We start from the raw sequence: 25,990 nt of genomic DNA, 5'->3' as shown, positions 1-25,990 counted from the left end.
GATGGAGCTCCTGGTTCAGCCCCAGCTGTTGTGTCTACCTGGAGTGTGAACCAGTGAGTAGACAATCTCTCTCTCTCTAACTCTCCCTCCCCTCCTCTGCCTTTCAAATAAATGAAAAGATTTTTTTAAAAAAATTGTGTATCTGTAATATTTGCAGATCTTAATAGGAGCTAATATCTCTTAATAGGGATTGTTTGAGAAAAATGTTGATACTGTCTTAAATGCAGATTTGGTAATGACCAAAAATTACACTTAAGGGACCTACTAGGTTTTCCGGATTTCAGCTACCAACCTACATGGTCATGTTGTAGAGGATCTAAGTATTTTATGTATGTTTCTTTGGAGAAACTGGCTTTTGTCCCAGTCTTGTTTGCTTTACTGTATAATCCAAGCAGAATAAAGCAAGATGCTGACTGAGTTATGCCCAATATTATCTTGTTTTGAAGCCCAAGACTATCTTGTCTTGAAGCATGTATGGGTTACATTATGAGAGCTGTGATCTCGGATGCCTCTTGTGAAATGCTGTCTTTCTGTAGCTTTGGGAAAATACCCTAACACCCTGTTCCTTGGGAAATAAAACCGACTCATATGAACACACCAAACAACTATGTACTCAAGTGGTAATTGTATAATGAACATCAAACACACACACTCTCATCTTCCTGTATGTTCTTTGCTGTTAAACAGCCCTGGAGATGCCTAACGTATATAAAGCAAGCCTCCTTGTAGTAGGTTTTAACTTTGGTGTGGTTTCTCTTCTGGTAAAAGGGAAGCTAGTAATTTTGTAAAGCAACTGCACTAATTCCAAGAAAGAAGCTGTAAGAATTGTAACAATTTTTATGTGTCACATTCTGCTGGGGACATTGTTCCGTTTTCCTTTTTCTCTTTTACTTCTCCCCTCTTTTTATTTTGAATATGATGAGGCCCAGATCCGTCTGCCATGTTTTTATCAAGGTGCGTGCAGCTCCACGCAGCGAAGCTCAAACCTTGGACAGCCCACCCTGGGGCTCCCTCCCCCTTCAGAGAGGGGTACAAGTAGCGAGGAGATAAGACGGATACATTCCAGTGGTGCTGAGACCTGGGACGGCCCCCAGGGGGGTGGGAAAGGCACAGCTTCTAGACACGTGCTTTATGACACGTGCATTTCAGCCACCCACATGAGGAATAGTACTCAAGATTTACCCTAAGTTGCTACTGTCTATTACTGGTTATACACATTCTAGAAAGGACTCAGAAAAGACAGATGCCTTTAAAAGATTCACGAAAGATTCGTATTACGGAAAAATCATGAAGGAACTTCAAAATAAACTTGTCTGTAACTCCATTTCCACAAACCCTTATGTTGTGTTTCAATGTCAAAGACACCTTGTTTTAATGGAGTGACCTTGGACAAGTTGTGTGACGTGTAAGCCTCCATTTTTCATATAAAACGAAGGTGAATTGTATCTGTGTGACCTCAGGCTACTCTGAGGATGAACCTGAGATAGTACAGATGAATTGCTTAGCATAGCCCCAGACTCAGAGCCTGCCCCTGCTCATCTGGCTGGAACATTTTGCTTTCAATTTTTAATTGGCATATAATATTCCTTCATATTTATAGGGAACACTGTGATGTTTCAGTACATGGATGCAATGTGCAATGACCCACTTAGCATATATAGAATAGTTAGCATATGCATCGCCTCAAATGTTTGTCATTTCTTGGTTGAGAACATCAAAATCTTCCTTCTAGCTATTTTTAAATATGCAGTAAGTTCTTGCTAACTGTAGTCAGCCTTCTGTGAACGTGCTCCTCCTGTGTTTGTGCCAGCTAACCAGCCCCACTGTCCTCGGTTCCCGAGCCTCTGCTAACCACTCTTTCTGTGAGGACAGTGTATTTTCTAACCAGAACTATTTAATGTCAGTACTCTCTGTAAGTAGATAATAAGATCCCCCCACTAGGCACTCCTCTGCAGATCCTTTGGGACAAATGATAACCCCAGAAGCCCCAGGGAAAAGCTCTGGGCTTCAGGATTGTCCTGCTTTTAGCCTGGTGCTACCAACATGGAAAGGTAATGTGGACCTTCATAAAACTAGCCCCTTGGGTCTTAAATTTGAAGTCAGTCTCTCCCCAAACCCCACACAGGCCTCCATGCCTAGTAAATTCGGTTATAAACACCACTCAACCATTAAAGCTCAAATGAAGTCAAGTAGGTATTTGATTACAGATTTGATTAATGAAACCCAGACCTGAGGCCAACTGTAACCATTTCACATTCTTTAAGTCGTGGACTCAAAACACTGAGGGTTAAGTCATTTACGTAATTGATGCCCTGTGCAGAGGAACCTCATAGCCGCTCATTTTTAAAGTCTGTAGGCTTCTTCTTGGTTATTTGTTTTCTGTCCCTCCCCATCCACAGAGCGAATATTTCAGAGCATGGTCGCTCTGCAAGTTATCTTTGTTTATTCTATAAACAGGCTACCATATAATCTGTGAAATCAAAGGCAAGCTTATCAGGCAGGCGAAAATACTTTCTATCCTGGTGCATCAGAGTTGTCAGACAAGTTACAAGAACAGGATCAGGAAGATAAAGCAGGGAAGAGGTCCCCTGGTCAGTCTGAATTCCTGTGAATTGAATGCGCTTATCCGATGGGAGGGGAACAATTGCAATATTGGAAAAATCTGGAGAGCGGGTGGGGGTGCCCTGATAGGAGACAGCAGACAGACTCGTGTGAGGAGGGCGGAGTGACGATCATCTGGAAGATGTTAGCCTGCAGGGCTGTCATTCACACTTTCACAGCACATTTAACCCTGCATATTTCAAGAGGTTTTTTTTTTTTCCCAAGCTATTCCATTATTTCCCCATGAGATTTTTTTTAAAAGTATTTCAATTTCAATGAAACCAGATTATTTCCCTGATTTTAAATTGCCCTTGCTGTTTGGCAAGAGTAAAAAAGTATGCAAAATTAAAATACAACTTCTTGTGCCAAAGAACAGTCTGATCTAAGTGCTTATTTTTAAACGCAGTGAGATTTTGATCCCGGGAGTTACGGTGTACAGTTTTTAGAGTCATTGGTGCTGTGGCGCTGACAATACCGACCATGATCCAGGCCTGTACAGGAAGTTACACGAGGAATTGGGCATGAAGGAGGGCTCAAGTTTCCTTTCTGTACGAGAACGAACTACAGTTTTAGACAGACTGTCCAAGATTATTACTCATCAGAGATGACTAAAGCTTGTTTCATTGTTTTATTTGAACTTTAGATTTCAGATAGAATGCACTTTATCTGGCCAGTCTCCCGCTGCTGTGAAAGGGGACATGTGTTTTGTTTCTCTGCGCTGCAGGCTCGTTCCGTGAAGAAGGAAGGGCACGCGACAGTTCCGCAGCAGTGTGGTGTGCCACTTCCACACAACAGTAGAAATCAGATTGAAATGAAAAACTTCAGAAATACAAAGCTGTTTTTAAGTGGAACTCAATTTTAAAAGAAATGTTTAGTGCTCTTCTATTTTATTAGATTTATTATACATATCATTATTTATATTTTATTATAGATATTAGTGGATTCAGAGAGACTCATTAAAGATCAATTGTTCGGAAAAAAATATTTATCCACCCCTCAGTGGTTTCCTTTCTTGGCTAATGTTATGTCTTTGCTCACAGGCGTCTAAATACTTTAAACAAATGTGCAGTCATGAAGCTAGAAATCAGTCCTCACCGAAAGAGAGTGAGTATTTTAATTATTTAATAGGATGGGAGGAAAATGAATGGGCAACTCAAAAACTGGATTCTGTGTTTTGTGTTTTGTTGTTTAAGATTTATTTTATATATTTGAGAGTCAGCTACAGAGAGAGATCTTCCATCTGCTGGTTCACTCCCCAAATGGCCACAAGGGTTTGGGCTGGGCCAGGCTGAAGCCAGGAGCTTCTTTGGGGTCTCCCACATGGGTGGCAGGGCCACCTCCGCTGCTTTCCCCAGGCGCATTAGCAGGGAGCTGGATAGGAAGTGGAGCAGCCAGGACATGAACCAGTGCCCATATGGGATACCAGTGCAGCAGGTGGTAGCTTAACCCACTACACCAGCACGCCAGCCCAGATTCTGTGTTTTGTACTAGATTTTGTTTCACAAACTCTTTCTCATTCCAAAAGCATCTCATGTTTAAAGTTAAAATCAAGTTTACCAAAGACTAACCTCAGGTGATCAAAACCCATTGTAGTGGCTAGCCGATTGATGGCTCTTTTTTTTTTTTTTTTTTTTTAAGATATATTTATTTACTTTGAAAGAGTACACAGAGAGAAAAGGAGAGGCAGAGAGAGAGAGAAGAGAGAGAGGTCTTCCATCTACTGGTTCACTCCCACAATTGGCCGCAATGGCTGAAGTTGCGCCAATCAGGAGCCAGGAGATTCCTCCGGGTCTCCCACGAGGGTGCAGGGGCTCAAGGGCTTGGGCCATCTTCTGCTGCTTTCCCAGGGCATAGCAGAGAGCTGGACTGGAAGTAGAACAGCTGGGTCTCAAACCAGTGCCCATATGGGATGCTGGCACTGCAGGCGGCAGCTTTACGCGCTACACCGCAGCACTGACCCCTGTCTTTTTTTTGACTTGAAGAAATCATCTCTTGTTTTGCTTCATTAATTCAATGCCTACAGCATATCAGAGGGGTGCAGCTTGAGGAATCCTAATAGATCTCTGTAGAAAAGATAAAATCCTAAAGATCTTTGGGATCTCTTCTGTCTTGCAATAGACAGCAGTAACTACATGTCAAGGCTGTAGAGACGACAGGGAAGGCAGCTTGTGGGGTATTGAAGAAGAGTTAGAGATTCGGAGGCAGGAAAGGGATGGGAGGAAGAGAGGCAGGCGGGAAGCCCTGCACATTGAAGTCGGGCAGTGGCACGGAGCAGAACTGGGCGGTTTTTTCTTCTACCTGTGAGCTGTGTAAGGCCCTTTTATGAGCTCTCAGTTGAAGAGGTGGGTGTAGTCATGGGAGTATGTGTCACAAATTAGAGTAAACAGGAATACGTTTGGTCAAAGAACCCATTTCTGACTGCCCAGAGTGCAGATTTTAATTATCCCAGAGACCTTGACCTGCAAAAAAGTTGCCTTCTTGGGGAGTTAAACCTTTTAAACAAATGAGCTGGAACCTCAGCACCCACTGAGCTGTGTAGAGAGGAGTCTAGCAGTCAGTGTGGAATGCTCTCTACTCGCTGTCCTGTGAAACGGGGGTCATATGATATTTTCCACACCAGTGGGAAAGAGATGCGGCATACTGAGTTGTGCCTTTTGATATCCCGCCTAAAGGGCCAAGATGCAGTAGTCTGTGACAGCATTTCCCTGGGTCCTGCACATAAATCAGGCATAAGCCGCAAAGATGTCATTACTCAGTGTTTACAAATGCTCCGTGCTGTGCTGTCAAGACCGGGTAGTTGGAAAGCCTTGTGAAATTGCCTGCAGCACGTCTCGGGTTGAAAGTTCACAGGACACTTAGGGCATGTGCTCCAGACCCCGTGTCTGATGGGGGAGGGGGAAGAACAGGTAGCAGGAGACCACGTTTAGAACTGGAGACTGCTGATGGCTCCCCTCAAGGTTAGTAGGCGATCTTGTACATTTTTAGGGTGGCAGAAGTTTAGCCCTCTTCTTAGAGTTTGAAAATTACCTCTTTAATTGCAAAAGGGAATATAAACACATACTATCAGCAGGCAGCAGAACTGGAGGCTGTCCAGAGGGAGTCTACCCATTGCTGACTCCAGTTCAAAATATTTTGCATGCCTGAAATTTTCACCGATCTCCATTAAAGACTGGCCTATAGATCAGAGTTTCTGTAAAATAACTCTCATTTAACTTGCAACACCCCATCCAGGCTTTCTCCTGTTATTATTTTAAAAAGATGAGATGAAGATAGGGAGGGGCTAATGGACAGTCTTCCGGCTACCTGGCCCTTAGCAGCTGCCCCGCTGCCCACTCTCTGCAGGTCCCAGAGTGAATGGCTCCTTTCTTTCTGTCTTTGCAGAGTGAGGATTCTGACGAAGATGAGCCTTGTGCAATAAGTGGCAAGTGGACCTTCCAGAGGGACAGCAAGAGGTGGTCCCGGCTTGAAGAGTTTGATGTCTTTTCTCCAAAGCAGGACCCCATCCCCGGCTCCCCGGACGATTCGCAGCTGCAGACCGCGGCGAGCCACGAGAGCATGCTGACCGCCCTCAGCGAGCGCCCGGAGGTGTCTTCCATCCGCAGCCTCAGCAGCACCAGCAGCCTCCCCACCCCTGGGCCCCACAGCGCCGACGCCACCACGCCCCGGACCAACTCCGCCATCAGCATCTGCTCCTCGGGCAACTTCAATGGCAACGACGACTCTTTCTGCAGCCTGCCCTCGCCCAAGGAGCTGTCCAGCTTCAGCTTCAGCATGAAGGGCCACGAGAAGAACGCCAAGTCCAAGACACGGAGTCTGCTGAAACGCATGGAGAGCTTGAAGCTCAAGGGCTCGCACCACGGCAAGCACAAAGCACCGTCCAAGCTGGGGCTCATCATCAGCGGGCCCATCCTGCAGGAGGGCGTGGACGAGGAGAAGCTGAAGCAGCTCAACTGCGTGGAGATCTCCGCCCTCAACGGCAACCACATCAACGTCCCCATGGTACGGAAGAGGAGCGTGTCCAGCTCCACGCAGACCAGCAGCAGCAGCAGCCAATCGGAGACCAGCAGCGCCGTGAGCACGCCCAGCCCCGTCACCAGGACCCGCAGCCTCAGCGCCTGCAACAAGCGGGTGGGCATGTATTTAGAGGGCTTTGACCCTTTCAATCAGTCCACATTCAACAACGTCATGGAGCAGAACTTCAAGAACCGCGAGAGCTACCCCGAGGACACGGTATTCTACATCCCCGAGGACCACAAGCCCGGCACCTTCCCCAAGGCCCTTTCCAATGGCAGTTTCTCCCCAGCCGGGAGTAACAGCTCCGTGAACTGGAGGACCGGAAGCTTCCATGGCCCCGGCCATATCAGTCTGAGGAGGGAGAACAGCAGTGACAACCCCAAGGACCTGAAGAGGCGCAACTCCTCCAGCTCCGTGAGTAGCCGCCTCAGTATCTACGACAACGTGCCTGGCTCCATCCTGTATTCCAGCTCCGGGGACCTGGCCGACCTGGAGAACGAGGACCTCTTCCCCGAGCTGGATGACATCCTCTACCACGTGAAAGGCATGCAGCGGATCGTCAACCAGTGGTCCGAGAAGTTTTCAGACGAGGGTGACTCCGATTCCGCCCTGGACTCGGTCTCTCCCTGCCCGTCCTCTCCAAAGCAGATACACCTGGACGTGGACCATGACCGAACCACGCCCAGTGACCTGGACAGCACCGGCAACTCCCTGAATGAGCCTGAAGAGCCTTCCGATGTCCCAGAAAGAAGGGATTCTGGGGTTGGGGCTTCCCTGACCAGGTGCAATAGGTAGGGGTTTTTCTCCTCCCTCCAGCCCGGGGATGGGGGTCAGAAGGGTCTGTTGTGGTTTGCTCGGTAAGAGGACATGGGCTTAACTAAGTGTGGCGTCCATAGCTGTGGAAACTCTGCAGGGAAGTGTCGGGCCAGGAAGTCCCCAGGAGGAACAGGTGCAGAGTGTCAGTGGGGGAAGACGAAAAAGTGCTATACAGCTGGAGGGTGGTGGTCGCACAGCGGTGTGGATGGACAGCACCCCGAACTATTAGAGTGATGCATTGCACCTTCTGCACTGTTGGCTCCATAGCCATGCAGGTTCTGCATGTAGAGAGCCATCCAGCCATGGATCAGGAATATTTGGTGAAAACACACAGAGTTGCGTCTGTATTAAACGGGTACACTTTTTCCTCCTGTCATTCCCTAAGCATGCAGGGTTATGACTAATCATATAGCATCTGCATGATATTAGATATTGTAAGGAATCTAGAGATGATTTAAAGCAAGGGAACCTTTTCTCTGCCAGTAGTCATTTGGGTTTTTACAACATCATTCGTGAGCTGTACAAAACTTACCAACTTAAAAATTAGGCTGCTGTAGATGTGTTGAGTTTCCAGTCCTGTCTCTGCCTTGGCAGGGCCAGACCAGAGGATTTTGAGGGCCTTCCACAGCCCATGAGCTGAACCCCACGCTCAGGGAGGCATGCAGGAGAAGGGTGGAGGTCAGGCAAATGGAGTGCCATTCTTTATAGTTGACTTGAGCCTCCAAGGATCCTTGCATCCTCGCCAGTTCCATACCGAGAAACAACCGTGTTTTACCACAGGGGAGAAGAGACTGGCATGGAAACTGATGTTGCTGATGTCACGTGGACGTACTGAAAAGGTTTTGCTCTGCCCTCTCAGGCACAGGCTAAGGTGGCACAGCTTCCAGAGCTCCCATCGGCCGAGCCTGAACTCCATGGCACTGCAGATCAACTGCCAGTCCGTGGCCCAGATGAACCTGCTGCAGAAGTACTCGCTCCTAAAGTTAACGGCCCTGCTGGAGAAATACACACCTTCTAACAAGCATGGCTTCAGCTGGTAAGAGTTGAAACTGCTCAGAGAGCTGTGACTGAAAATGCTGTCAGCTCCTTGAGGCTGTCCCAGCACCAAGCATGTCCCATCCTGTTGTGAATATCTGTGTCATCTTTGGACAGTCAGTCTCCACATCCTTGAGGACACAGTTAATACTGCTTAAGGGGCAGCGTTTGTCTGGTGGATAAGAGGCTGGTTAGGGAACGTGGGCTCAGTGCCTGGAGCTGGCTCCTGACTCCAGCTGCCTGCTAATGCAGACCCTGGGAAGCAGTGATTGACAGCTCAAGTAGTTGGGTCCCTGCCACCCACGTGGGAGACCTGGATTGAGCTCCCAGCTCCAGCCTGGCCTATTCTCTCATTGTGGTCATTTAGGGAGTGAACCATTAGCTGAGCACTCTCTCTAGTAACAGATTCTTAAAAAATACTGCTTTAGCCACTGTGGTTTAGAGAATTATCAGCAGGGTTAGTTGTTTGACTTTTCAGGTCTCATGTGGGTGAGATGCATTACTATTTTTTTTTTTTTTTTTGGAAAGGTAGAGTGGTAGAAAAGGGAAGATCTTCCACTCTCTAGCTCACTCCCTAAATGGCTGCAATGGACAAGGCCCAAGCCAGGAGCTTCTTCCTGGCCTCCCCGGTGGGCGCAAGGACCCAAGGACTTGGGTCATCTTCTGCTGCTTTCCTAGGCACATTAGCCGGGAGCGGGATTGGAAGTGGAGCAGCAGGGACTTGAACTGGCACCTAATGGGATGCCGGCATTGCAGGCAGTGGCCTAACCCCTTTGGCCACAATGCTGGCCCCAAGATGCATTACTTTTGCATCACGTAGCGCAAGCTTCCTTCCCAGAGGTAGAGATAACCCCGTACAGATAAATATGAGAGTACGTCAGCAAGTTTATGGAAAATGGGCTTAAAACATCATTTGTTGGGCCGGCGCTGTGGCTCACTTGGTTAATTCTCCGCCTGCAGTGCTGGCATCCCATATGGGTGTGGGGTTCTAGTCTCGGTTGCTCCTCTTCCAGTCCAGCTCTCTGCTGTGGCCCGGGAAGGCAGTGGATGATGGCCCAAGTCTTTGGGCCCTGCACCCGCATGGGAGACAAGGAAGAAGTACCTGGCTCCTGGCTTCGGATCGGCGCAGCGCCAGCCGTAATGGCCATTTGGGGAGTGAACCCACAGAAGGAAGACCTTTCTCTCTGTCTCTCTCTCACTGTCTATAACTCTGTCAAATAAAAATGGGATGTATTGGGTAGATTGTTAGTGCTTCTCAAAAATGCAGCCTTGTATGTGTGTAATGTGAGATGCAAACTGTTAGGCTAGGAAAGTCGTGGACATGACGTCATCCGTGTCTGTCTTAGTTCTTCCATGGTCAGTGCAGAGCCCAGAAATGTCTACTGATTGACATCTCAGTGTGTATTGTAGTGGCAGCTGAGTGTCCTTAAGTCTTTTCACTAACCTCAATATGATTGTCCAGTTACACAATGGCTGTTTTCTCTACAAACGGAGAAGCAGCTGCCTGTTGCATGGTAGGCTCTGTAACACACCAGAGGTGCTGGAGACAGTAGCCAGGCAGGGTCCCCATTCCCTCTCTGGCTCCTCCCCTCCTCCGTACGCAGAGCGACTTTGACTTCAGCATCAAGGCACCTCCTGTTCAAAGGCTGTTATTATGTGAGCCTTGCTAAATACAGGAGTTGTTTGTTCTGAATGACAGAAATAAGTATTGACCGGTTTATCCCCCACATGCTTCGGATTCTCCGTGGGGATCGTAATGTGTTCTCTGCGCATTCCGCCGCTGGGCCTTGCTCCGCTGACAAAGCGAGCATTGTGCACATGTACAGCCGCAATACCGTGCACTTGACTGTATGGAAATACGAATTTGTCGCTGCCCCGGCTCCGGGGCTATAAACAGTAACGTGTGGACGTCGGGGAGCACTGGTGAGCCACAGCACTGCGGCTTCGCAGGGCTCCTCCCTGCTCAGAGTCCATGCTGGCTGTTTAAAACTGCATATTTTACATTCCCCTTGCCGAGCTGCACACCCCCTGCCCACCAAAGCCTCAAGAATCTCCTAGTCCATCGGTCTTTGGAGTTCTGGCCAGTTTTGCCAGTGAGTCAAAACCCAACGTAAAAGCCTTGCATTGTGGGATCCGTGGAGTAGGGAAGAAATTCCGTCCTTTTCCTGTTTAGCCTTGCCCTTTCCATCCCATTTGGAGAGGTCACTTGTAGAGATGAAATGTCTGCTTGCTGGTCTCAATGCATGACATGGGTTTCCTGCTGTGTGGTGCTCTGCTGGGGGTGGGCCTGATTTCAGGGCCGCAGGGAGCCTGGGTAGGCTCACAAAACCTCCATTGTTCCTTTTCTGTCTTCTACTTTAGAAGCCTAAAGATGTTATATTCTCCAGGGTCATCGGCAGGCGAATTTATTTTGACTTGAGGTCATTGACTGTTGAGCTCTGGAGTTGGTTCTCATTATGTTAGCCCAGCCTGGTGTATTTGTGTATTTGCTGTTTTCTCATCATCCAGCCCTGCCTGAACCTTTGCACCCTAAAGCCATGGGTCTCATCAAGAACCCAGAGAGGTTCCTTTCCCAGGACAAAAAGGAACTTGCTTTTCAAACTCTACTAGAAGCACCTAATTGAGGTGTTTCATCTTGTTTTTTGCTTCTGTTCCTTCCTCTACCACTGTTTATGTGGTTTTTTTTTTGTTTGTTTGTTTGTTTTTTAAGATTAATGTATTTATTTGAAAGGCAGAGAGAGGGAGAAGGGAGGAAAGGAGGAGAGAGGGACAGAGAGCTCTTCTATCCGCTGGTTCACTCCCCAAATGGCCAAGCTGAAACCAGGAGCGAGGTGCTTCTTCTGGGCCTCCCACATGGGTGCAGGGGCCCACACCAAGCCATCTTCCACTGCCTTCCCAGGTACATTGGCAAGGAGCTGGATCAGAAGTGGAGCAGCTGGGACTTGCCGGCACCGCAGGCAGAGGCTTAACCTTCTACGCCATGGCGCCAGCCCCCTCCTCCACTGTTTTATAAGGGAGTTCATCAGCTCCCTTAAGACCGTAGGCCCAGAGTCAGCACTGTGGCACAGCAGGGCACGCTTCTGTCTGCATCACAGGCATACCGTATAAGTCCAAGCTGCTTCTCTTCTGATCCGGCTCCCCGCTGGTGCGCCTAGGAAAGCAGTAGATGGTGGCCCAAGAACTTGGGTCCCTCTCACCGATGTGGGAGACCCAAGTAAAGCTCCTGGCTCCTGGCCCAGCCTCAGCTTTTGGGGCCATTTAGGGAATGAACCAGCAGATGGAAGATCTTTCTCGGCAGCTGCCTTTCAAATAAAGATAATTTAAAAAAAATAAGAGTATAGTTAATGTGAATCCTATCCCACTGTAGTAATAAATAGTAAGTACTCAGTCTTGGATACCTAAACCAAAAAAAAAAGACCATAGACCCCTAATTCTCGAGGGTACTGCAAGGACAGCCTCGCCGAGGCGATGTGGGTGGGCCCCTTGGTCCCAGTTCTGTCCAGTAGAACAGCCTGTGATGGAGGGAGGGGATGGTCTGCATTGCCCACTCCACTGTGGCCACAGGCGGCTAGTGAGCACTTGGACGTGGCTGGTACACCTAAGGAGCTGAAACGGTCATTTGATTTTGTCCAGCTTCACGTAGCCCTGGGATTAGCACGGTCTTGGAGCCCTCAGAGTTTACCTGCTCAGGAGGACAAGTACTAACAGGCGAGTGAACCTGTCTCCTGTGGCCCCCGTGTTCTTTAAACAGGGCTGTGCCCAAGTTCATGAAAAGGATCAAGGTTCCAGACTACAAGGACCGGAGTGTGTTCGGGGTCCCTCTGACGGTGAACGTGCAGCGTACAGGACAGCCCCTGCCTCAGAGCATCCAGCAGGCCATGCGCTACCTCCGAAACCATTGTCTGGACCAGGTGAGCCTGCAGGGGTCCTGCTTAGCGATGGGGGCACAGACACCTGCTCCTCCCAGTCTTGTGGTGAACACGCTGTTTGCATCCCAGCGCTCAATGCCTCGTTTTGTTCTGTTCCTTCCGACAGGTGGGGCTCTTCAGGAAATCTGGTGTCAAGTCCCGGATTCAGGCGCTGCGCCAGATGAATGAGAGCGCCGTAGACTGTGTCAGCTACGAAGGGCAGTCCGCGTACGACGTGGCAGACATGTTGAAGCAGTATTTTCGAGATCTTCCTGAGCCACTGATGACGAACAAACTCTCAGAAACCTTTCTACAGATCTACCAATGTAAGTGTTCTTTTAAACAAAATAAGAGAGAGACCTTCCAACCACTGCTTCCCTCCTCAAAGGCCTGCCATAGCCCCGGCTACAGAGCTGGGCAGAAACCAGGGACCAGGAACTCAATCGGGGTCTCCCACGTGGGTGGCGGGGACCCAGCCACTTGAGTGCTCAGCTGTTCTTTCCTTGGGCACACATGAGTGGGAAGCTGAACTTGGGAGCAGAGCCAGGACTCGAACCCAGGCACTCCCATATGGAATGCGGGCATCCCAGGCAGCAGCTTAACCATGGCGCCAAATGCCTGCTCCTAGAAGTATTTGATGTTAACACTGTTGGCACTGGGGTGAAGCAGGACCAACCGAAGCTCGGGGCTTCCTGTGAAGTCATCCTTCCGACAACAGGGCCTTGTGGTGACCTCTGGGAAGCACATGCCGTCGGGTCTTTCCCTGCCCCGTTGTTTGTAGAACAAATTTCTGTGTACTTACTGCCGGACACAAAAATAAGTTTCCCTCTTCCCCATCAGTTCCTGATTCCTGAAGGAGTTGTACGTTTTGCAGTTTGTCCTTTCGTTCGTTTCTACGGCAGTGTTACCCGAGAGGCTGAGATAGAGAGCAGGTACCGAGATCCCTGGCTCTGGCCACCTTGTCTGGAAATCTCAGGGGCTTCACGTCCCCACAGCAGGGCTGCTGTATTTAAAATTTCACAGGTGTCTGTGTGTTTCATCCTGCCGTAAAATGCATAAATAATCTCTTTCTGTTATTCATCCCGGTCTCTGCCAGAAATACTTGGGAAAACAATACCCATGCCCTTCTCACTTTTAAGTAAAGCTTAAAGCAAACAGTTGTCTAAATTAATGATCAAGATCAGGCTCATAGCTTTCCCAGCCGCGTGTTTTCCTTGGCGCGATGTGGTATGGCAGCAGTGTAACTTAAAAGCAGCTTCTCGCTTCTCTTAGCGCGCAGCCTGTCTGTAGAACTGGCGCAAGGGCCCTTGTTTTATGAGAAATGGAACTGGTCTGGATTATTTCATTATTGGTTTCATCCTTTCATATTTTGTGAAAACACAGGTCACATTTTCCCCACCGAGGTATTTGTTATGTGTTGTAACCATGGAGCTGTTTAATCAGTCAGTCCTATGGAGCTGCACTGAAGTGACTTGCTTTTTCCACCACATGCTTTTTTCAAAGATTTGCCCAGTGAAGGAGACTGGAAGGTTAGATTCAGCGTTTTCTCCATGTAAATTATCTTGTGAGATTATTTGTATTTCTCTGTATGTGCATATGTTATGTGCATAACAATCACCTCTGGTATACAGTCTAAGACTTAAGCTAATATTTAAATGGACTGAATGTTTTAGCAACTTACTTTGCCCATTTCAAGAATGAACAGATTGGTTAAAGTTGTGAAATGTCCCCAAAGACACTGAACAGTTTTGTTCTATAGGCTCAGAGGTCTCAGTTCTGATCCTCTTGTACATATATGAATTCTTCATTGAAACATTGTACAAATATAAATTTTTCATTAAGTATGTAATGATTTCAATAACTAGGATTTGTAAATTAGGGGGTTTTTAAAGAGTGTTTAGGTGTGGGGGTTTGGCCTGTCTTACATCAGAGTTACGTGGGTTTGATACCCAGCTCTGACTCCAGACTCCAGTTTCCTGATAATGGAGACCCCTGGGAGGCAGCAGTGATGGTTTTAAGTGATTGGGTTCCTGCCACTCACGTGGGAGACCTAGATGGAGTTCCTGGCTTTGGCATTTACAGAATGTAGACACTAACAGCAATGTTCTCTCTCTCTCTTTCTCAGTGTTTCTTTTCTCTGTCTCTCTGCCTCTAAAATAAATTTTCTTTAAAAACTTTTTTCAAAGTTCTTAGAAAAGTCTTTTCTATAAACTGAAAGAGCAGGCAACCTGCAGAGGTGAACTCTGAGGTAGGTTTAAAGTTGTTCACTCCTGGGGCCGGCATTATGGCACAGAAGGTTAAGCCACTGCCTGTAACACCAACATCCCATAAGGGATCTGGTTCGAGCCCCAGCTGCTCCACTTCCATTCCAGCTTCCTGCTAATGTGCCTGGGAAGCAACAGATGATGGCTCAAGTGCTTGGGCCCCTGCACCCGTGTGGGAGACGTGGCTGGAGTTCAGGCTTCTGACTTTGGCCTGGCCTTGTGTGAGTCATTGTAGCTGTTTGGGGGGTAAACCAGTGAACGAAAGATCTGTGTGTGTGTGTGTGTGTCTCCCTTCCTCTCTGCAACTCTGCCTTATAATAAGTAAATACATTTTTAAAAAATTTCAAATTGTTCAGTCCTCCCCAAGGCAGGAACTGCCTGTGGGTGGGGAGCTGGTGTCCTTCCCACAGCCCTTCCCTTGCTGACCTCTAGTAGGCGCTCTGCACACTCGTTCATTTGGGGCGGAGGCGGTTGATGTGATCTTTGCTTTGGGACCACGTGCCTGCGTGTGTGGGGAAGCACCACACTGATGGGGCGATGCCCTGTCGCGCAGATGTGCCCAAGGAACAGCGCCTCCAGGCCATCAAGGCCGCCATCATGCTGCTGCCGGACGAGAACCGGGAGGTCCTGCAGACCCTTCTGTATTTCCTGAGCGATGTCACAGCAGCCGTGAAAGAAAACCAGATGACGCCCACCAACCTGGCCGTGTGCTTAGCGCCGTCCCTCTTCCACCTCAACACCCTGAAGAGAGAGAACTCGTCTCCAAGGTAGGGCAGAGAGGGAGGGCGGGCCTAGGTGGTCCTCAGACTGAGCAGCCCACCGTTCCTTCTGGGGCTGTCACTATGGCTTTGCTGGGTTCCTACCTGAAATAGGCCACCTCCCTGGCTTCTGCCAACTTCGCTTCAGCCCCAAGGGCATCACTGTCTAAAACAACCTGGTTCCCTCCAAGATAGGAGAGGGAGCACTCTGAGGTGGCCATTGCCACAGCAGGTATCACTGGGGCAAGACCAGTGATATCATGATGATGTCATCGTCATAATGTCATCATGCCTCTGCTAGCAAAGGAAACTGAGAGTCTGTTTCCCATTGGAAGAGAATGAGGCTTAAGCAGTTGCTTTTTTTTATTTTTTTGGCCAGAGATAGACAGTGAGAGAGAGAGAGACAGAAAGGTCTTCCTTCTGTTGGTTCACTCCCCTAGTGGCCGCTACGGCCGGCGCTATGCCGATCCGAAGCCAGGAGCTGGGTACTTCCTCCTGGTCTCCCACACGGGTGCAGGAACCCAAGCACTTGGGCCATTCTCCACTGCCTTCCTGGGCCACAGCAGAGAGCTGGACTGGAAGAGGAGCAACCGGGACAGAATCTGGTGCCCCAACCGGGACTAGAACCTGGGGTGCCGGCGCCGCAGGTGGAGGATTAGAGAAGTGAGCTGCGGCGCCGGCCAAGCAGTTGCTTTAAGTAGGTGCCGTGCCCATGTCTGAGCGGGAGCAGAGGCAGAGCCAGTGTGAGCTCCTTATGTACAGAGAGAGTTCACACCTTCTGATGGCTGAGTGAGGAACTAGCCACCGTGTGACCTGCCCCTTTTCCTCAGCCCTAAGGGAACTTCACAAAGTTTGTGGGGAAATGGAATTAAAACATAAGTATATTTTGGTGCAAACCATGTTTGCAGTTCATGCAGTTTTGTCATTATTAAAAGTGCACGGGGAATACATAGTATGGAAAAATTACACGTGGATTTCAAAAAAGTTTAAACTTATCTATCAGTAGCTTTTCCACAAACTTTTTGAAGTCACCGCCTGTTGCCCAGCTAGAGATAGGGGGCCTGGTTGTGCTGGCTGAAGTTAGCCTTGCTTCTGAAAGGCCGTGATGCTCAGATAGCCTACTGGGGCCTTCTCAGCCCTTAATGGGATAGAGAACTGGAGGTGAGCAGATGACAGAGTTCAGATAAGCTTAAAACAAAACCTCTGGGAAACAATAGATTTATCCCTCACTTGTAGGAGGGGCTGCTGTTTACCTAACAGGTCCCATTAGCTTCCCCTGGCTCCCACTGCGCACACAGGGCTCTGTTTAAAATAGGAACCTATTTAGCAAGCCGGCTTTAAGTAGCCTGGATCTCATTAAAAGCCGGTCTCTTTAATGTTTTCTTTATGTGTTGTTGATAAAACTCTGAGAACCCTGGCAACCGCAGTCAAAAGCTCTCTTGAACCACTTAACAACAGATAGGCCCCAGCGAAACGGTTCGCTCTCTCTGTGGAGTTTCTCTTGATCCGTACCTTGGTTGAAAGTGTTTGAAACACTTGAATCATTCCCTTCTCTCACTCCTTCTCCCTAGGGTAATGCAGCGTAAACAGAGTGTGGGCAAACCAGATCAGAAGGATTTGAATGAGAACTTAGCTGCCACTCAAGGTCTGGCCCACATGATTGCCGAGTGCAAGAAGCTCTTCCAGGTAAGGCGCTGGGAAGACGGTGAAGGTGGTGGAGGTGGTGGTGGAGGTGGAGGTGCAGGTGCAGGTGCAGGTGCAGGTGGAGGTGCAGGTGCAGGTGGAGGTGGAGGTGCAGGTGCAGGTGTGCAGGGACTGAATTGGGCTTGAGACTGGTTCACACCTGACTGGAAGAACCTCTCCCAGCTGGACATGGCATAGGCTAGTGCCCTGAGGATGTCTCACTTGGACATATGGATAAACTCAGAGTTCATGTCTAATGAAATTGCCTGCTTCATATCCCTGTACTTAAAATGCCAGCGCAATAAATTGTCTGGAACGAAAATTCTGTGAAGGAGAAAGCGGCCTGGATTAATATTCTGATTTTCCATAAATGAATGCCTTACCCAAGAATAAGTGGGGTTTTTTGTTTGTTTGTTTGTTTTTGGTTTATTTAATTTGAAAGGTAGCGTGAAAGAGAGAGAGGGAGAAACAGAGGGAGAGAGAGGTCTTCCATCTGCTGGTTCACTCCCCAGATGGCTGCAGTGGCTGATGGTGGTCCAGGAGCTAGGTGCCTGGAACTCCATCTGGGTCCCCACATGGGTGGTAGGGGCCCATGTACTTGAGCCATCTTCTGCTGCTTTCCCAGGTGCATTAGCAGGGAGTTGGATTGGAGGCAGAGCAACAGGGACTTGAACTGGCGCTCTGATTTAGAATGCTGTCACCTCAAGCAGTGGTTTAACCCTCTGTGTCACAACGCTGGCCCTGAGAATGAGTTTTTAAAGTTACCTTCATGAAGGTGGTCCATTTCTTTATATATATATTTGAAAGTCGAAGTTACACAGAAAGAGGGAGAGACAGAGAGAGAGAGAGAGAGAGAGAGAGATCTTCCATCTGCTAGTTCACTCCCCAATTGGCTGCAGTGGCCGGAGCTGCGCCAATCTGAAGCCAGGAGCCAGGAGCTTCCCCTGGGTCTCCCACCAGGTGCAGGGCCCAAGCACTTGGGCCATTGTCTACTGCTTTCCCAGGCCATAGCAGAGAACTGGATCGGAAGTGGAGCAGCCAGCGCCCACATGGGATGCCAGCACCACAGGCGGCGGCTTTACCCGCCATGCCACAGCGCTGGTCCCAGAGGTGGTCCGTTTCTATCCCCATGACAGTCTCTGCCCTGCCACTTCAGCTGTTGGACACTGAGAAACACGTGCAGGTGAGCTCACCTGCTGTGCCCCTCGTGTGCCTCACAGGTTCCCGAGGAAATGAGCCGGTGTCGTAATTCCTATACGGAGCAAGAGCTGAAGCCGCTCACGCTGGAAGCACTGGGACGCCTGGGTAGCGAGGAGGCCGCTGACTACAAGCACTTCCTCCAGGACTGCATGGACGGCCTGTTCAAAGAGATCAAGGAGAAGTTTAAAGGATGGGTCAGCCACCCCACCGCTGAGCAGGCCGAGCTGTCCTACAAGAAGGTGAGCCTTCTCCCTGGGGTTGGCCAGTGGGCGCCAGGCTCTGTCCAGCCGTGGGCTCCGTGGCATCTGGGAGTAGCCCAGGCCCTTCTGTCTAGCAGAGCTGGGCAGCAGGTGACTCAGAGCCCCTGAGTCAGGGCGGGTGCCACAGGTGAGGACGGGCAGTCCTCTAACCCAGGAGGGGGTGTCACACTGCTTCTGGGGAGATCCCTGGGTCCCACAGCATCACCCTGGAGTTCCCCGGAACGTTTTACTCACGGTGTCAAGCTTATGGGCATCTTACGGCAGGCATGGTTCTCTGTAAATTGGGTCAGGAGCGCCTGGGGGAGAAGTCAGCTGGTGAGGACTGAAAACCCCTTCCAGGGCACAGGCGTCCAGCCTGGCTCAGCGTGCTGGATCCACGGGCAGCACTGCCAATGTCACTGTTGCCACCATCATAAGCAGAAACAGTGAGAGCCGTGGGGTGGCCATGCTGGCTTTGGGGTGCATGGTCTTCATTACGTTCACCCTGCTGGGGACCCAGGAATCATGCAATGCTTTTGACCAGACCTGACCCCAGCTTTTCTGTCGCCCTTCTGGCTCGCTTCTGAACAAGCTCGGGGAGCGCAGTGCCCAGGTCTAGGTGTGTAGGGATTGTCTTCGCACTGAGCCATGGATGCTCCCTCTGTAGGTGAGTGAAGGACCCCCTCTGAGGCTTTGGAGGGCAACCATCGAAGTCCCTGCTGCACCCGAGGACATCTTGAAGCGCCTGCTGAAGGAGCAGCACCTCTGGGACGTAGACCTGTTGGATTCAAAAGTGATTGAAATTCTGGACAGCCAAACGGAAATTTACCAGTATGTGCAAAACAGCATGGCGCCCCACCCTGCCCGGGACTACGTTGTGTTGAGGTAAGAGCTCCCAGATGGTTGGCAGCAGGGGCGGCACCTTACGAGACGGCAGTGTTATGTAAAACAGAACGTGTGCCCTCAGAAAAATAACGGTCTTCTACACACACACAGGGTGCACCTGCTTTGACTCCAGCAGAACTTTGCTCACTGCAAATGGTTCCCCTCTGGGCCCTGAGCTCAGACAGACAGGCACATTCAAATGTTGCTGCTCTCTGGTCGCGGAGTTTTGCCCCTTTTAGGAGAGATTTTCTCGTTAGAAACAGCTAGCGAGTCAATGAGCCAGGAAATAACATTTGGATCCCAAGTGAGATGTGGTCAAGGCTGACTTATGTAATCCGTAAAATCTTTGAGGAAAGTCACTCTTTTTTTTTTTCATTAAAGATTTATTTATTTCAGAGTTGGGGAGAAGGGGTGCAGGCGGGGGCAGGAGGCAGATCTTCCACCCACTGGTTCACTTCAGGTCTGGGCCAGGGTGAATCCAGGAGCTGGGAACTCCATGCGGGTCTCCCAGGTGGGTGACAGGGTCCCAAGGACTTGGGCCATCTTCTGCTGCCTTCCCAGGTGCATTAGCTGGGGCCTGGATAGGATGCAAAGCAGCTGGGACTCAAACCAGCTTAACTCACCGCACCAGCTGCAGGTTCACATGATGTGTCCAGAACTTTGCCGACACAGCACTGTTCCTTTGCATGCCCGCGTTCACATTTTTGTGAAACAAAATGGTTGTCAGCTGCCTTTGAGATTGGTTCTGTTTTTGAAGAGGTGACTGTACACGTTACGCTCTGTAGGAGTGGCTCGGTGCAGAATGACTTCCCTGGGAGTCTGGGGACAGTGGTTAAGGGGCTGCCACTTACCCAGGCCTGAGTCACACGGCCTGAGCCCTGGGCCTGGCCCAGCAGCTGCCTCTTGTAGGAGTGGGGCAGCATTTTCCATCTGGCTTCCGGGAAATCCCATCTTTTTCTCCTCCTGGTTTTGCCTTCGCAGAACGTGGAGAACTAATTTACCCAAAGGAGCCTGTGCCCTGTTGCTCACCTCCGTGGACCACGACCGGGCACCTGTGGTGGGCGTGAGGGTTAATGTGCTCCTATCCAGGTATTTGATGGAACCCTGCGGGCCAGGAAAATCCAAACTCACCTACATGTGCAGAGCTGATCTGAGGTACGTTCCGATCCTGACTTTCTGACGTGTTGAGATGCAGGCTTTGTATCTGCTGCTCAGCATGACTGCTTAAGTGACCAAGGCAGCACCATATACAGGGGCTGCATGAAGACAGGTGCTTGTGGGTAACATCATTGTGTTCATTGCTTGTTCGGGCACCACTTCCTGCTTTGGATCCCTTAGGAAATGGGACACTAATGCAGTGCAAATAAGGTGGTTGTGCCATGAATTTGAAGCCACAGGAAATGATGTATTCTGTGCCTTTGAACCAGCAAGCAGATGTTTCTTATTTTACCTTCAGAAGCATTTGAAGAGTGTGACATGCGCTTTAACAGCTGATTAGGCCATAAGCGAACATGTATTCAATCAGAACATGAATGAAGTACAGAAATACAGACTCAAAAAAAAAAAAAAATCTGGAAACTTTATTTTTAAGCAAGCTCTTGTGTTAAATCCTCATTTGAAATCTTGACAAGTTGGAGGTTCTCCAAAGAGCCACCTGATCCACCAAAGCTTTTCCTAAACAGTTTCACTCTATCTCAGTATGTTGTTCCTGGAGACACTCCTGCTTCTAAATATGCAATGGACAAGCCGGAGACTAACCTGGGGATAAGAATAATCTTTGTATACATACATGAGGCTCTTCAAGAAATAGAACTGGCGGGGGGTGTTTGACCTAGCCATTAAGCTGCCAGGTGGGGTGCCTGGGTACATCACCAGGCTCTGTTCCCTGCTGTACGTTCCTGGGAGAGAGCAGGTGACAACTCGGGTGCTTGGGTCCCTGCTGCCTCCACGGGAGACCTAGTTTACACTCCACGCTTTTGGCTTCAGGCTGTTCCAGTCCCAGATGGTGCAGGCATCCACGGAGTGAGCTCTCGCTCTCTCTCTCTCTCTCAATACATCAATAATTTTTTATTTTGAAGAATGGAATTGTGTTCAGAACTCTTTTGAGGTTCTCTGAGTGCTTTCTAACATTGGTAATTCTCTGTGTTTCTTTTCTGCTACAGGGGCCACATGCCAGAGTGGTACACAAAATCTTTTGGACATTTGTGTGCAGCGGAAGTGGTGAAAATCCGAGACTCCTTCAGTAATCAGAGCACTGACTACAAAGACGGCAAATCCAGGTGATTATTGAAGCAAAGCAACTGTGTCCACCACCCAGATGCTGGTTTCGAGAACCTATCGGTCCTTGGAAGAGTGGCTTCCGTGTCTAAGTTGGAGTGTAGACATGGACTATAGCAATTTGTTAACACTTTCAAAGCTGCTTCCTGATTGTTTAAGGTCTGTGTTATAGACCTTGACTGGAATATATATGACTGTGCAAAAAAAAAAAAAAAATTGCATTTGTATTCTTATTCAAATTGCTTCTGAGAAGCAAAACTCTTTAAGTACATTGTGAAAGATGGTGAGGATGTTTCCTTCTCTTGTGTACCTATGTCATTGTATTTGCATGTGTGGAGGGACTGGTGTATCCACTGGAAGAGTTGGTACTCTCACGAGCAGAGCAGGGTTTGCACAGAGAAATTTGGATGTGTGTTTGTTGCTGGTTGAATGGCATAGATGTGAAAGTCGTAATGCAGTGTCTGGCACACTGAGACGCCTCCAAGAAGGACATTGATGTATCAGGTTCAGTTTGACCTGGAGTATCTGACTGCCCAGGGATTCATCCGGGAAGGGGACCCAACCCCCTTGTCCAGATATTGTTTTTGTCCCCTGTTGTTAAGCATATTCCTTCCCCAACCAACCTTTTCTTGACCTTAAAACTAACTGTAGGCCCATTTTCAAACACTTTGTTTTGAGATCTCATTGCAAAGAGAGCTGAACTTTTAACTAGTATAGGTTAGCTCTGTCCCTGCCCTCTTGCTGGCTAAACCACAGGGTTTTGTCCTTTGTTTTCTTCTTTTGGATTGAGATATAAAAGCTAAAGACTCTTTAACAGTTACTCCTGGAGCAAGCATCGAAACTTTTTGTCTGCTGAAATTCTCGCCGTTTTTGTGTTTGTAACAGAAATGCTTTGTGACATTATGGATGGAACAGAGAAAGCTGTCTTAAGGAAATCCCTGTAAATTTAACTCAGCCATGAGGGTTTTCCTTTTTTAGTTACTGTTAGCAGCTTTCCTGAAAGCCACACATGTTTATTAATTGGGTTTATCCTTATCAGCAAAAAGGTTTTCTGGTCTTAGGACATTTTGTTTTGTCTCTCTTGTGTTTTTTCTTTATCTTTTCCTTAAAAGTGCCCTTGAAATATATTTTAGCGGTAATGGAAGGTAGTACTCTTTAGTTTTTAAAAAAAAGTACAGGTTTTTTGGTGTTTTTTTTTTTTTTGAAGGGCGGTCTTTCTACAGGTTTTACTGTAATGATAAAGATTGACTCGAGACAGTATTAATAAATTTATTTTGTATGGATCAGAAGTGAATAATGTATGAATGAGAGTTGTAAGAAGGATTTTTATTTTGTTATAATTTAGTTACCGTTGTCAGTGTTATTTCAAAGGTTATTTGAAGAATGGGGGGGTCAGGTTAGAGCTTTACAATTTGAGTATTTTTGAATATCAGTGCTCCTCTTCATGAAGATATACTTGTATATTCAATTTGATGGCTTCTGGGTTTATAAGATTGTATGTTGTATATACCATTCTATTAAGAAACATGTACACATGTCCACTGTGCTTTGAAACATAGATAAAGCATGATAAAGATTATTATTTAAAATATCCTTGTATTTATACCTCAGATATTCTTTTGGGTTTTGTACCTCAAGGCTTTTCCCCCTCCCTACTGTAAATACACTTTACATAAATACAGTCTAAATGGGAAAAAAATAAATAAAGGAAGAGGTTTATAACTTGCTTTATATCTGTACAGAATATAGTCAGTACGTGCACTATTAAATGTTTAAAGGAAGGGAAACGTCTGGCCTGCTTTCCTTTGTTTTGCATCACTCACTCCCTTAAAACCACAGATTGCAAAGCGCAGCACTGTAGCGTCAGCGAAAATCAGAAGGTGAATTCGTTGAAGAAAAAGTTGGACTGTAACCATTCCACGGCCAGGCTGCAACGGAGCAAACAGGAAACGCTGGGAAAGGTTCAGGAAGGGCCCCTTGGGGAAGCGTGCTGAGAGAGGTGCTGCAGTGCAAAGCCAAGGTCACGGCTTGCTTGCACAAAAGATCTCTCCTACTGTTTGGCTCTCCTGTGGAAAGGATTTAACAGGAATTCAAAGGATGAATTTTGCTTGGTCACCTGAAGCCCTATCACCACGCCTTACTTGACGCATTGCCTAGATTGTAAGCTCTTTGAGGGCAGAGCACAATTCCTACACATCTTGATAATCCCCTGCTGCAGCGTTCCGTATTCTGTACTTGTAGGCACCTAATAAATTTATTATTTCCTAAATCAAATGGACTGAATTAGCTTGTGTTATTTCAAAGGGAAGAGGCTGCAGAATGCCTTCTGTCTTCAACTCTCACTTGGCTGCCCCTTGCCCACTTTGAGAGCACAGAGATTACAAATCAGTGGTGTTTTTTTTTTTTTTTTAAAGATTTGTTTGTTTATTTGAAAGGCAGTTACACATAAAGAGATCTTCCACCCACTGGTTCACTCCCCTAAATGGCCCCAACAGCCAACCAGGAATCCCATCTGGGTCTCCCACATAGGTGGCAAGGGCCCAAGCACCCGGGTCATTGCTGTTTTTTCAGGCACATTAGCAGGGAGCTGGATTGGAAGAACTGCTGGGACTCGACCCAGTCGGTGTTCATATGGGATGCCAGCATCACAGGCTGTGGCTTAAAGCGCTATACCACAATTTGAGCCTCTAGAAAGATTTAAAGGAATCTTGAGGGCCGACACTGTGGCATGGTAGATTAATCCTCCACCTGCGGCGCCAGCATCCCTTATGGGTGTTGGTTCAAGTCCTGGCTGCTCCACTTCTGATCCAGCTCCCTGCTAATGGCCTGGGAAAGCAGTGGAAGATGGCCCTAGTGCTTGTGCCTGGGTACCCATGTGGGAGACTTGGAAGAAGCTCCTGACTCCTGGCTTCAGATTAACCCAGCTCTGGGCATTGCGAACATCTGGGGAGTGAACCAGTGGATGGAAGATCTTGTGCTCTGTCTCTCCCTCTGTAATGCTGCCTCTCAAATAAAAATCTCAAAAACAAACTTAAAGGAATCTTACAGTTTGAACTGAAAAGGGTGACATAAATTGTGAAACCTTAAGGGTTCTTAAATTTTAACTGACAAAGGTGACATAGATACTGTGGCTACATTCTACATTAAAGAGTTCTACATTAAAGAGTTCCCTGTGGTGGAATTTGAACCAGCCTCACATCTTGCATACCATTTGATGTCAAATGTTCTGTGTTTAGGCACAGAAAGGAGAAATAACCAACCACACGAAATTTTTAAAAATATTTATTTATTTGAGAGTCAAAGTGAGGCACAGAGAGAGAGAGAGAGAGGTAGAGACAGAGAGGTCTTCCATCTTCTGGTTCACTCCCCAGTTGGCCGCAATGGCTGGAGCTGTGCCAGTCAGGAGCCAGGAGCTTCTCTTGAGTCTCCCACAGGGGTGCAGGGGCCCAAGGACTTGGGTCATCTTCTACTGCTTTCTCAAGCCATAGCAGAGAGCTGGATCAGAAATGGAGTAGCCAGGACTTGAACCGGTGCCTAAAAGGGGTGCTGGCACTGCAGGCGGCAGCTTTACCTGCTATACCACTGTGCTGGTCCCACGAAATTTTTTTAAAAGGCACATACATACACCAAAGACTTAACATTTGATTCTGCTTCCAGACCTGGTTTCTTAAGAGCTGTATACAGATCCAAATATTTTAGATCTGAATACCCAGTATTTTAGTTAATCAAAGAGCTGTGAAGTCCTGAGTTGCTGATCAATACATAAGGCTTCCAGGATGAAGCAGACAACATGGCAAGATTAAAATCTGCCCTCCGACAATAAAGAAGTGAGGATGGGGATGCTGCCCAAGTTCGTAGGCACCTGAAGGGCCAGCTATTGTCTTAACAAAGCTCAGGTAATTGTTAAACGAAAAGCATCCTATCTACCAATTTGTGGATAGAATTGGAAAAGACACAAAACTAAATGATCTTTTAAGAGACAGTTGTATTTTAGGGCTGCGGAGACAAGTTTTTGAAAAGTCTCAAAATTTATAATGATCTAAAATTGGTACTTTGCAACACTGATTAGGGGTATGGAGAAAGAGGAGAAGGTTATATGCATGTGGGAATGAATAGCTGTGTTCATGTGTCTTCGTGCCATTTCTGCTCCTTTTTCATACTCTTTAAGAGCCAGAAATGGTGATTCCAGTCTGGGACACTGCTCCCTGCCACCTTCAATGTGCTCATCTTCCTCTAATTAAGAGAAATTTGGGGCCAGGGCTGTGGTGCAATGGGTTGAGGCCCTGGCCTGAGGCGGCAGCATCCCATAT

At 48.1% G+C, this 25,990-nt stretch overlaps 1 protein-coding gene across 6 annotated transcripts in view; it reads left to right on the top strand.

The window, feature by feature from the left end:
- DLC1 (DLC1 Rho GTPase activating protein) overlaps positions 1-23,948 on the top strand; it is a 432,547-nt gene extending 408,599 nt beyond the window's left edge. For all 6 annotated transcript variants that reach the window (XM_062213382.1, XM_062213381.1, XM_062213384.1 and 3 more), the window contains 11 exons: positions 3,642-3,705; positions 5,983-7,406; positions 8,291-8,467; positions 12,218-12,377; positions 12,502-12,700; positions 15,192-15,405; positions 16,968-17,082; positions 18,300-18,518; positions 19,186-19,403; positions 20,385-20,558; positions 21,566-23,948. In XM_062213382.1, the coding sequence (XP_062069366.1) occupies positions 3,642-3,705; positions 5,983-7,406; positions 8,291-8,467; positions 12,218-12,377; positions 12,502-12,700; positions 15,192-15,405; positions 16,968-17,082; positions 18,300-18,518; positions 19,186-19,403; positions 20,385-20,558; positions 21,566-21,686 (3,085 nt within the window). In that variant the 3' untranslated portion in view covers positions 21,687-23,948. The remainder of the gene's footprint in view (positions 1-3,641; positions 3,706-5,982; positions 7,407-8,290; positions 8,468-12,217; positions 12,378-12,501; positions 12,701-15,191; positions 15,406-16,967; positions 17,083-18,299; positions 18,519-19,185; positions 19,404-20,384; positions 20,559-21,565) is intronic.
- Positions 23,949-25,990: the final 2,042 nt, after the last annotated feature.

Source organism: Lepus europaeus, chromosome 16, assembly GCF_033115175.1.
Source record: "Lepus europaeus isolate LE1 chromosome 16, mLepTim1.pri, whole genome shotgun sequence".
In the NCBI taxonomy this organism is placed as follows: domain Eukaryota; kingdom Metazoa; phylum Chordata; class Mammalia; order Lagomorpha; family Leporidae; genus Lepus; species Lepus europaeus.
This window is presented reverse-complemented; position numbering and strand designations above follow the sequence as displayed.